A 12630-nucleotide genomic window follows, 5' to 3' on the forward strand; every position below is an offset into this window, starting at 1 on the left:
CAAGCAGCTGAAACTCAGCAGTTTGAATATTTGTAACCCCTACTCATCCAATTAGCCATTTAAATTGCAAATTTTCTCTGCAGGATTCCAAAGTCAGAAATTTGTCCCAATAACAATTAGCGGTGGTGAAAAAAAAGCTCTCTTTTTCTTAACTGATGATAAATGAAAGCTAATTCACAAATACTGATAGTAGTCTGAAGTTGACAGAGTAAGGTATGAATACATTGACAAACCAATCCTTTTAAGAATAAAAATCATGTTTTGTGATTGTCCCTATGCCAGACTTTATGACAACAAGGAAGGCAGATATGCTATATATTTAGTGGCACAATGGCTCAGTGGTTAGCACTGCTGCTGCACAGCACCAGGGACTTGGGTTCAATTCTAGCCTTGGGTGACTGTCTGTGTAGAGTTTGCACTTTCTCCCCACATATGCGTGGGTTTCCTTTGGGTGCTCTGATTTCCACCTACAGTACAAAGATCTGTAGGTAAAGTGGATTGACCATGGTAAATTGCAGGCTAGGTGGGTTAGCCATCATAAATGTGGGGTTACGGTGATAGGGTGGGAAGCTGGGTCTTGGTGGGATGCTCTTTGGAGGGTCAGTGCAAACTCAATGGGCCAAATGGCCTATTTCCACACTGTAGGGATTCTATGATTTTATGGTCTGTTCTCAAAAGGTTTCATACAAGACTCAAATTAAATTTTGCAACTTTGTTGTATATTATTTTTAAGGCCCTCGTTAATGGTATTTTTGTGTCAATTATTTTAATTAAGTCACTAATAACCTGATTATTTTTAAATTGATTTAGCTTCCAATTTCATTTATGTAACCTTATGAAAAGTCTTGTTTATAAGACTACTAAAGTGCTGGCCTAAATTAACCTAAGCACTTTATTTTGTATGTTATTTCCAATGGAAAAAGGAGCATCAATGTTGTTTGATTACTAAAAAAAATCTTGCAGGTTGATTTTTACCATGGAACTGGAAACCTTTATAAGCTATATTCTTAATGACCTTACCTGCAAATATACCATGGTTATGGAGAACTTTCATTGGTGTTGTGTGAATATTCTGTTCATAATTTTCTAGGATTGGACCAATCATTAGGTTCTCATCATGGGAAGGGTGTATGTGGACCTTATTGTCACATATTTACATATTGAGTTACATATTGTCACCATTCCTAGCTACCTGACAATCATGCAGAATCTCAAAATTGAAAAGACTGGAGTCTTGTTCTGATCCTTGTATGTAAGTACAAATCCTTAATATCTATGTAGAAACCCAACTTTCTAAAATCATTACTTAAATAGTAGTGGATAGAGTTAACATTTTTTAATACTTCCATTTTCAGCAACATTGATAGTCCCAAGATGGCCCACACTTCCATTGACTTTTAGAAAATCAAAATAAAAGGAAACGGACTTTACTGGAGACTGACTGGCTGTAGCTGTGCCTGCACAGCTTAACACTACATAACAACTTCAGTATAACCTTACCAGACATAACTGAATCACACTTTACACCTTTCAAGGGAACCTTGAAAATCAAAGCATCCTTTAATGTGTTTCTCCAGGAGACCTACTCATGAGCAGCAGAAATATCTATACAGTGTGCTATGCTGGCTAGGATAAGAAAATCCACTGAGTTAACATAATCATATTACTATAGAATTATCTAATTATCACATTGGGAAATTTCTGCAGTCAACTAGCTCATGTGGAGGTGAAAACTGGTTCAGGATGTTGAGGATCATCTATCGATGCATCTAGCATGTCCAGAGAAATGCCAGAAGTTGGTAAAATTGCAGCTGCTCCCTCAGGCAGCAATAATGAAAGTATGAACTGCCAGCTTTGTGGACATTCATGCTATTTCAGGATCATACTCTTTAATCATGAGAGGACCCACAAACAACAATGAAAGTACTTATAGATTGGATATCCTTGAACAATGGAGAATCTACCATTGGTATTATTATACTCAGGAAGTATGCTAAGAAAATCTTCCTACTTCCATCTCCTAATGCTTAAATAATAGCAAAGCTGTTTTGGACCTCATCCATCATTCTTGCTTGCTGAAGATTATCAATTTGGACAATATTAAAAAGGTCAAATCATTTTTTCAGCACTTCTTCATCAAATATTCTGTATGATCGAATATAATTCCTGATGCTTTGCAAAATAAAATACCAGGGGTCAGAACTTTGAAATGCAACGCAATTGCTCTTGGCATGTATTTTCAAGAATTTGAGACATTTACACAAATCAGCAGTTATTTAAGAAATGTGAATCTATAATGCAGGATGAATTTATCCAGTCCTTGGAGAAATGCAAGTTAATTAAGACCAGTCAGCATGGATTGTAAAGGACAGACCATATGTCACAATAGACATCACCACATACACCCCCTCCAATCCACTCATCATCCTGATTTGGAAATGTATCACAAATCCTTCACTGTCGCTTAGTCAAAGTGCCTGGAATTGTCTCCCTGAGGGCATTATGGGTCAACCTTCAGCATGTTAACTGCAGCAGTTCAAGAAGGCAGCTCACCATCACTTTCTCAACGGCAACTAGTGACAGCTAATAAAAGCTAGCCAGCCAGCGACACCCACGCCCCACGAGTGAATAAAAAACAAGTGAGAATTTGCATATGAAATTATGCTCTATTTACTCATTTGATAATTTGTATGAGTGAATGGTTGGGGCCAAATGAATTTCTTTCACTCATACCAACAGTAACCGAGAGAACACAGAACTAAAAATAGTAGGCAAATAGTTAATTTAAAAGCAGAAAATCCTGGAATTACTTTGACATGTTACAAGAAAGTAGCAGTTAAATGTTGGGTGTACGAAAGGTCTTTCATATTCTGTTAAGAAATGTTGAAGAAAGAAAGCTGTTTCATTAATACTTGCTTTAGTTTTGAGGCTACTTCCTTCAACTGAAAGGAGGATATTGTAGAAATTTGAAAAGACAGACCAGTTGATGAAATGTTCAGATGGTTGGCAGGGTTAAGTTCTACTTAGAGAAATGTAAGGTTCAGTAGGAAGACTATGGAGAGACGATTTGAAAAGTAAGTTACAATTCTATTATGAAGCCAGGAGTAGCCAGACTGGCAAAAGAAACAAAAGCAATACACGAAGGTTCTCTTTCATGCAGTGAGTGGTTAAGATCTGTAATGCAGTGCCTCAGAGGTGGAGGCAGGTTCACCTGAAACATTCAACAGACATTGAGGTTATGTGAAAAGGCTGTGGGGAGAATGGTATTGGGTGAAATTCTGATTCAGAGAGACAATGCAAACACTTTGAGCCAAATGGCCTTCTTCTATGATGTAACAATTCTGTGATTTATTGCAAACTTAAAAGCCTATATTCTCTGTTCTGGTAAATTTTCTTGTTAGCTTTTTCAGTTCTTCTGATGCATGTTTGAGCTGGATCATTTTTCTTCTGGAATCTAAAATAGGATTGGCAAACAGGAATTTGAAGCATGAGTAGGCCATTTGGCCCTTTGAGCCCGTTCTATTATTCAGTAAGATCATGGATGACTTTGTGGTGTTCTCAGCTCCTCTGCTATCTGCATCTCATAACCCTTGACTTTGATGTCTAGCAGAAATCTACCTAGCTCAGCCTAGAATAAATTTAAAGACACAACATGCTGGGAAGAGAATTCAATATGCTGACAATCACTGACAGAAAAAAGTTCTCCTCGTCACTGCCTTCATAAGAGGGTAATCTTATGCTTAAACCATATCCCCTAGTTTCAATCTCCATCATAAGTGGTGACATCCTCCAGCTATCCACCCTGTCAAGTATCCTGTAGATCGTATGGGTTTCAATGAAAGCACCTCTGATTCTTTCTAATTCCAATGAGTATAGACCTAAAGTGTTCAATCTTTCCTCACAAGATAAGTATATTGTCCCAGGAATGAGTCAAGTGAACATTTGCTTTTAAAGCAATTTTTTTTTCAAATCAGTAGACTAAAACTGTAAACAGTACTCCAGATGTTCTTTGATGTTTTATTTTACAGTAGCAAAATTTCTATATTCTTTTATATTCCATTCTGCTCACCATAAATTATATCAACAACATTCCATTCAGTTTTTGATCAATTGTTATACCTGTGTACAAACATTTTGCGATTCAACTGCAAGGACAGCTAAATCTATCTGCAGCACTGAATTTTGCAATTTCCCTATATTTAAATAATAAATTGCTTTTTTATTCTTCTTGCCAAAATGGACACAATCACATGTACTCATATTATACTCCATCTGCCAAACTTTAGCCCACTCACAATCTGTCTAGACCCTTTGTAAATAAACTATCTCCACTTGACAACTTACTTACCTACGCACCTACTCATGGTAAAATTAGCTGCAATATATTCAGTGCCTCATCCAAATAATTGACTTAGATTTTAAATCATTGATTTAAATGGTTGATTCATATAGCACTCCACAACTGCCAACCTGAGAAACACCCTTTCATCTTTTTTCTCTGCTTTCTTTTAGCTAACCAATCTTTTATCCAGGCTAATATATTGCCTCCTATACAATGTGCTAATTGCTTCTGCAAAAGTTGATGCAATAGCTTATCCAATGCCTTTTGGAAATTCAAGCATACCTCTTCTTCATTCCCCTCTATCCATTGTGAATGTTAATTTATCAAAATACTCTAATGGAGAAGTTACATATTATTTTCCTTTCACAAATTTATTTTGTTTCTGTTTGATCACATTGTGATTTCCTTTCTAGCTTGCTATAAACTGATTGATAATGAATTCTATTTCTGTCCCAATGAGAGACATAAGACTAACTAACCTACAGTTTCCTGCTTTCTGCCTTCTATTTTCCTGAATACACTTATTACATTTGCTATTTTCCAATCCACTAGTCCTTCCAGTACCATTGCATCTACCAATAGTGCTGCCATTTCATTGAAGGCACCAGCATATAGGCGATCCAGTTCTAAGAGCTGCTCACTCTTTGGGTCCAATTGAGCACATTTTCCTTGGTGTTGATAATTATTTAAATTTTATGTCTCCTTATTGCCTTTTGATAGAAAAAATTTCTGAAGGTAATTGTCAAAATCTGCTAATATGAAGATAGACAAAACATTTGTTTAAAGCCTTCACTTTCTTATTTTATCATTTCCCTACACACACCCCTCAGAGGACTAACACTAGCTTCCCCTGTTTTCCTGCTTAAATACTTGCTCAAATTCTACCAGCTCTTATGCTTCTATCGAGCTTTATTATCGATTTAGTCATGCTTTGCTCATGCTTGAAATTTCCCCAAACATCTGACCCACCATTAATCTTTTTCAAATTAGTACAGTGTTTATCTTTAAGATTGCTACTATTCTATGTTCATGAATACTTTCTAAAGAACAGAATACTTTCTCTGTGGTAATAATTTTTCAGAATGCATTTTGTACCTTTACCACATTGACATCATGCAAATATTATCAGAACATTTAATACATGAGCTTGCTGAGAAAATGTTTATTTCTTGCAATGTAATCAACTCAAATGATTTTCATAAGAAAAAAAAAGTTCATTCCTGGACCTTTTAGAAATGAGAGAGAGAGGAATGTGGAGAGTTGTGTGCAAATATAAGAGAACAAGAGATAGTGTGAGAATGAGTGTTTAAACCTCTGCAGCATCTATTCAACCAATCCTTAGCGAAATCCAGGAAAAGTACCAAAAACTGAATACAAAGTTTCACGGCATGGTGGCACAGGGATGGAACAGTGGTTAGCACTGCTGTCTCACAGAGCCAAAGACCCAGGTTCAATTCCTGCTTCAGGCCTCAGTTTGCACATATTCTCCCGTGTCTACATGGGTTTCCTCCGGGTGCTCCGGTTTCCTCCCACAGTCCAAAAATGTGCAGGTTAGCTGATTTGGCCATGCTAAATTGTCCATATTGTTAGGAGAAGGGGTAAATGTAGAGGACTGGGTCTGGGTGGGTTGCTCTTCAGAGGGTAAGTGTGGACTTGTTGGGCTGAAGGGCCTGTTTCCACACGGAAATAAAGTACTATTTAAGAGGTTCATGAAAAAGACAAAAGCACATAAAATTAATCAGCAATTGTGACGGGGCATGTTTGAAATCCAGATAGTGAAATGTAACAGCAGAATAAAATCACTTAGACTGGAAGCATAATTCACTGGGACCTGGACCAGGTCAACTCTTAATAATTTTGATATGCGTGATGTGACTTTAACAATTGAAGAATATTAACCAAATTTGCTGGTGATTAGATGCAATGGTAAATTGTGTTGAATATGAAGATGAAGAAAATCTACATAAAAGTATTGGATAAGCCAATAGGCTCGGTAGATGAGTGACAGATACAACTTAATGTGGAAAATGCGAAATAATATAAGGAAATGAATAGAATTCAAGTTGCAAAATCTGTAAATGTGCCTAGTGGAATGTCCCATGGATCAATGCTCAGACCTCAGCTATTGACAACTATAAACTTCGTATGAAGTGACTGAGCATATGTAGTCAACTTTGTGTTGCTGTGAAGATAGGCAAGTTGTGAGGAGTGTGAAAGCTGTCTGCAAAAGGATATAGATAGTTCAGTGACTGGGAAAATCTCTGGTAGATGAAGTTTAATATGAGAAGATTTGAGGTTGTTCACTTTGATGGAAAGAAAAGTAGAATATTATTTAATGGAGAGAAACTTCAGAATGCTATGGTACAGAGGACTCAGGGTGTCTGCACACACAAAGCACAAAAAGTTAGCAAGCAGGAACACAGGAAAGTAAATGGAATGTAAACTTTAGTGCAAGAGGAATGGAGTTTAAAAGATGGAAGCCTTGCTACAACTGAGATGACACCTGAAATATTATATATCGTTTTGGTTTCCTTATGTAATACTTGCATTGGAGGCAGTTCAGAAGAAGTTCAATAGGTTGGCACCTGGAACAAAGGCGTTGTCTAACAAAAATAAATCAACTTCATGAGAATTTAGAAGAATGGGAAGTATTATATTGAAATATAGAAATTTCTGAGTGGGTTTAATAGGGTAGATGTTGAGAAAATGTAATTCCTCAAGGGGGAAGCTAGAACTAGGTACAATTTCAAAACAAAGGGTCTCCCATTTAAGATGGATATCAGAAATAATGTTAACCTCTCAAAGGTTGTTACCCCAAAAGCAGTGGAGATTGAATCATTGAATACATTTAACACAAGGCAGGTTTTTGATTGACAAGAGAGTCAAGAGTTAATGAGGGAGGGAGACATGGTAAGTGTAGCTGAAGCCACAATTAGTTCAGCCATGGCCTTACTGAATACTGAAATAGGCTCAGGAATCTAAATGGTCTGATCCAACTCCTATTTTTACGTTTTTATGTTCTTAAGTGGAGTACACAAACTGCGTTATCCAATGTACAAAGATATACAAGTCAGTAAAAGTCAGCAAGAAATGGAACAACTTCAAAGGTTTAACAAAAAAAACTCCTGGTGTTGCATTTAGATATGTGTAATGTATATGGTATAATATGACGTTTATAAAGTTTTTAGGTTTTTTCACTGCTCTGACTACTGCTGGCAACAATCCTTGGTAACTCGAAGGTTAAAGGTTAAAGTGAGGGGGGTGTTGGGTGGAATCACTAGTCGGAAGGTGCAAGAAGATAAAATCTATAGACAATGACAAAAACGGCTATGCTGATCACGGTTACTGTCAGTCCCCAAATTTCACAGGGAGGTGTTATGACGAGAAGGGCTATAACTAATTATACTTTAAACTGTGCACTTAATTCCATGATAAAATGGAATTGGGAGCCTAGGAGGTAATTCATTAGAATTTCTATCTTGTTATAACATTATGTGATTCATGTCGCCATGGAGATGAGCTTTGGAATTAGAAGCATACAAAGAAAATCAGTCATATCTATTGCAGGGTTTCTAATATAGACCTAAAACTCCCAGAGAGAAGTCAGTGTGCAACCCTCTCAGCAGTGAACCATGGGAGACGGAGACAGCCAGTCCTCATCTGAAGCAGACAAAATACTGATTTTATTCTTCACCATGCAGAATGAGGTGGGAGCTCATGCTCAGTCTGAAAAGATCGAGTTCAAGAGGATTTAAAGGCAGTTGGAAAGGTCACTTAATGGGCTAGAAGGAGTAAATCTCCTCTGTAATTCTTACAGTGAACGTCAGTTCCATGATTAGAAGTTATCCAGCTGGGAAAAGGAAAGGAAACAGGCCATTGGAAATGGAGAATAGTTTTGGACTGATTCTGAGCCACCTGATGAAGAAGCAGCGCTTCGAAAGCTAGTGCTCCCAAATAAACCTGTTGGACCATAACTGATGTTGTGTGATTTTTAACTTTGTCCACCCCAGTCCAACACCAACACCTTCACATCATGTAGGAGTTTTGGCAGTGTTAAAGGTCACATGGGGAACTTTTACAACAGTTTAGAGTAAAGGTTGCCAATAAAAATAGCATTCAGTTAATGTTGTTTTTAGTTTGTTATTCATGTGAATGTCTTAAAACTGGAGATCATGTTGTCGTGGTCCTTGCAGTCATTCACTGAAAATTCAGGGCTGTCATATAAAATCAGAAAGTTTACGAATACTAGTTAGTTAGATTGAAGTTAGAGTATGATGTATAGTTTTGGACATTCCTTTAGAGGAGGAAGAAGAATCAAAGGAGAAATTCTAGTATAGATTTATTTGAATCACACTTGGAACATGGAATTATAATTGTGAGATTTTATTTTCCTACTACAACTGAAAAGATTTAAGTCTTCAAGAAAATGAAACAAGGTGACACATAGAGGACATTTAAATGAGAAAATGGGACTCTTCACATAGAAGATGCTTATGATGCAGAACTCTCTATACAAGCCATTGGATAAAACAAAGACCATTAATTTTAGAAATATTTAAAAATCATGGGGAATATGAAATTACATTATTGATCATGTAAGGAAAAATGTTAGCACAAACTTAATGGGCCAAATGACCTGTAATATTTTATGGTTCTATTAACATAAAGAATGCACAGAGCAAAAAAAACATTTCCCCAATCAGGCCTATTCTATCTGCACACATATTTTTTAATATAATTTATAGACTGGACCTCATTATTTAATCTGCTAAATGAGAAAAACAAGCTGCATTGAATCACCAATTCCCAAAGATACGCAATTAAATTCTAGAATATCGATGTAACATTAACGCATATGTCTTAACATGTAGTTGCAAAGGCACAGTGGCTCAGGAATAATTGCTTACTACAGAATATTTGATCGTGTCTCTTCATAATTATCCTTATCCTTCCTTTCGCAACTGGAAACAGACTCATCTCAGTAAATATGGAGATATACAATGCTAGTTGTATCCTGGCTGCCAATTCTATCATTTAATTTCTTAAGATTCCTTGGCAAATTTGCAAAGTTGGCAAAACTCCACTAATTTTTCTTTGGATTGATGCCACTTTAGAGTTAGATCAGTGTGAAAATCATCGCAAAAACAAGGTAAACTCTAGTTGAACTGAATTATATATGAAACTGAACAACATCTGTTTGTTTGCTTATGAGTTATGCACAAGACTAGTATTTGTTACCCTTCCCTAATTGCCCTTGCAAAGTTTTAATAGAGATTATGGTTTTAGAGAAAAGAAAGCACATGAATTTCATAGCAGATCATTTATTTCATAAATTCAATCCTTATTAGTAAAGCCTCCCTCAATTTATTATTTAAATAAGATTTGCTACAATCAACACAAACCTACTGTTTTCTAATTAAATTAAATATATATCAATAATGCAACATTTCTCACAGAGATTTTGTCAGCTCAGAATAAAACATGTGCACATTGCTGCTGTTGAATGACATTCGAACAATTCTGGATTTATTGCCAGATAAATTAATCAGAATTACCAAGTCAGTGTAAAGCATTGAAATATTTATACAAAAATAAGCTATGTATATGTAGCAGAAGTAATATTCTAGCTAATTGGATTAGGAGTGTGACTTAACCATATAAATTGGTGAAGATTTTAATGACATATTAAAATCATAAGACGAGTTAGGTATTGTGTATTGCTTGTACATTCAGTTACACACCTGTACTATCTTCATAAACTACAGTGATTGTCTTCCACTTGTAGTACTGCACCAAGTCCAAGATAGCTCGACTAATAGATGTATATTCTGGATAGAGATTAACGTAGAATGATTCCTTCTGATCCACAATGCGATGTTTCCAACGTGTCTGAATGTGTGGAACTTCCATTGCGTTAGAGATAGACTGTACTGCACTTATAGAAGAACTGTGAGATGGTCCAAATACGGCTGCTACTCCAAGTGTGAGCTGATCACAAGCTAGTGGATTTAAAAGAAACAGTTAAGTTTCATTATAAATCTGACACATATTCTTTCTAATTGAAAATCAAGCTTTTTCAAGGATATAGTTTCAGAAGCTGATAACTTGAAATAAAAAAGCACTGACCTCTCCTGGAAGCTTCAAAGCTGTCATAAAGATTGATTCTTTGTACATCATATGTCAGGGTGGTATTAGGCATGAATGTTTTATTTCTGTTTATACTAGTGATTGCAAATTTGAAGGCCATCTCTTCAATGCTAACTGGCTCATTTTCAGTAGTTTCAAAAATACCTCCTAAAAGAAAACAGATAAACATTGTTCAACATGGGCTTTTCTACTTTTTGGGAAAGAAGTGACATGCATTTTGTTACAGCGGTGTAATTATAGTTTTATACATCTTGCAAAGAGACTAATCTTTTGTCGTGGACACAAGGAGCCTAAAATGATGACTCGCAGGGTTCACATGACTGTCTACTGTTGATTCACTTCAATTAGAAATACTTCATGTCAGACAGCAAATACTCAGTTGGAACCAAACTGGGGTACATTAGCCCTAACTGAGTTGGAAAAAATTAAAAATTAATTTGGAGTTTAAAGTCTATGAATAGGAGCAAGGAAAGCCTCAACAAGAAAGGGAACACTTAGAGCAGCAAGTTGAAGAAAAGGAGCTAGAGTTCCAAGACAATGAAAAGGTGCTAGAGTTTCAGGCCCTGAAAGAAATGTAAGAATGAGGAGAGAAAAAAAAGGACAGGGAATTCTAACCAGGCAAGTTGGAACTGGAGCTGCAAGCTCACAGAAAATTAGAAGCTAGACAACTTGAAGCTGCAAGGAAGAATCTCACTCTGCCTAATAATAGCCTGAAAGGCCATGACACTGAAACAGGCTTCAAAGACATAAAATTCCCCATATTCCAAAGATGTGCAAGTTAGGTGGATTAGCCATGCTAAATTGTGCACAGTATTTGGGAATGTGCAGACTATATGGATTAGCCATGGGAAATGCGAGGTTACAGGGATGGGATGGGTCTAGGTGGAATGCTCTTCAGCGGGTCGGTGTGGACTCAATAGGCCGAGTGGCCTGCTTCGACACTGACGGGATTTATGATTCTATGAAATTCAAAGACAGAAACATTGAATCATTCCTCACAGCTTCAAAAAAGTAGGATAGACCATGTTTACCCCAAAAATATGTGGATACTGATGATCTTGGGTCAGTTCATAGGAAAATCTCAAGAGATCTTTTCCACCTTACCTCTCGAATTGATTGCTGTTTTCAAACAAACTAAGGAGGCAGGCTGTACTTGCGAACTTGTGCCAGAAGCACAGCAGCAGGCATGAAATTCATGTAAGAAATCTATTCAAATATATCTGGGATTTGAAAGAATCAAACAAAATTGTGTTCAACTGATGGATACGATATCTAAAAATAGAACATGCTTGATGAGGGTGAAAAGAGAACTGGTGTGAGGTGAGTTCAAAAATTGTCTCTGACAATAATAACATGTGCCTGAAGAACAAAGTTACCTCTACATGGGTAGCTGCTGTAAAGGCCAAGGACTTTGAACTAAATCACTCCATTGAATCAGAGCAGGCCTAAGCCAATGGGTCTATATCAGCAGGGAAAAGAGAAAATGGAAACAGAAGGAAAGGAGCTCGATCGTATTGGGAAAAAGAGCGAGGAAGCAAAGTGGCAAGACCAATCGCCAATTTTTGAAAGGAAAAATGTAGGCAGCAGAGCTACAGGGCCATACTGTCTGATCCAACATCACATAAAGGAGCATTGTTGGCATATATAGAAAATCACAGGTAACATTTCAGCACAACCCATATCCATTGCTACAAATATAGTCACTCTACGTGCAAATACCAAAGGAAGGTACAGAAGCTACAGGACTTCATGCAAAAGAGAAAGAACACCCTATGCTTCTGGATAACAGAGACGCTGCTTGCTTGCAGAGACTGCTGGCAGGGGAAGTGGAGGTTTTCCCATAGAGAGCAAATTCAAGCATGTTAGTTGAAGGATTAACCGAACAAGGTGTTGAGGTACCATTAGTGAAAATACATTTGAAGACTGAACTCATTACCAGGCTGGTGTCAGTAGAGATGCTCGGAAATTTAATTATGCCAGAAGTCAATAATTTGCTTGGAAATGACCTAAAAGGCTAGATAGTGCTACCTCCCCAAAACCTCCATGCAAACCCAGAACTCCAACTTCAGCCAGAATTCATAAAGTTGCTAATGGCTGGAAAGGGTGCAGAAACTCTGTAGGAGACAATACAATAAAGGAAG

At 36.9% G+C, this 12630-nt stretch overlaps 1 protein-coding gene across 1 annotated transcript in view; it reads right to left on the reverse strand.

The window, feature by feature from the left end:
- LOC132820725 (glutamate receptor ionotropic, kainate 1) overlaps positions 1-10604 on the reverse strand; it is a 116433-nt gene extending 105829 nt beyond the window's left edge. The window contains exons 1-2 of the mRNA XM_060832992.1: positions 10469-10604; positions 10084-10341 (exon numbers count right to left, since the gene is read on the reverse strand). Of these exons, the coding sequence (XP_060688975.1) occupies positions 10084-10341; positions 10469-10589 (379 nt within the window). The 5' untranslated portion in view covers positions 10590-10604. The remainder of the gene's footprint in view (positions 1-10083; positions 10342-10468) is intronic.
- Between the last annotated feature and the right edge of the window lie 2026 nt (positions 10605-12630).

The sequence above is a fragment of the Hemiscyllium ocellatum genome, chromosome 12, assembly GCF_020745735.1.
Source record: "Hemiscyllium ocellatum isolate sHemOce1 chromosome 12, sHemOce1.pat.X.cur, whole genome shotgun sequence".
Taxonomy (NCBI): domain Eukaryota; kingdom Metazoa; phylum Chordata; class Chondrichthyes; order Orectolobiformes; family Hemiscylliidae; genus Hemiscyllium; species Hemiscyllium ocellatum.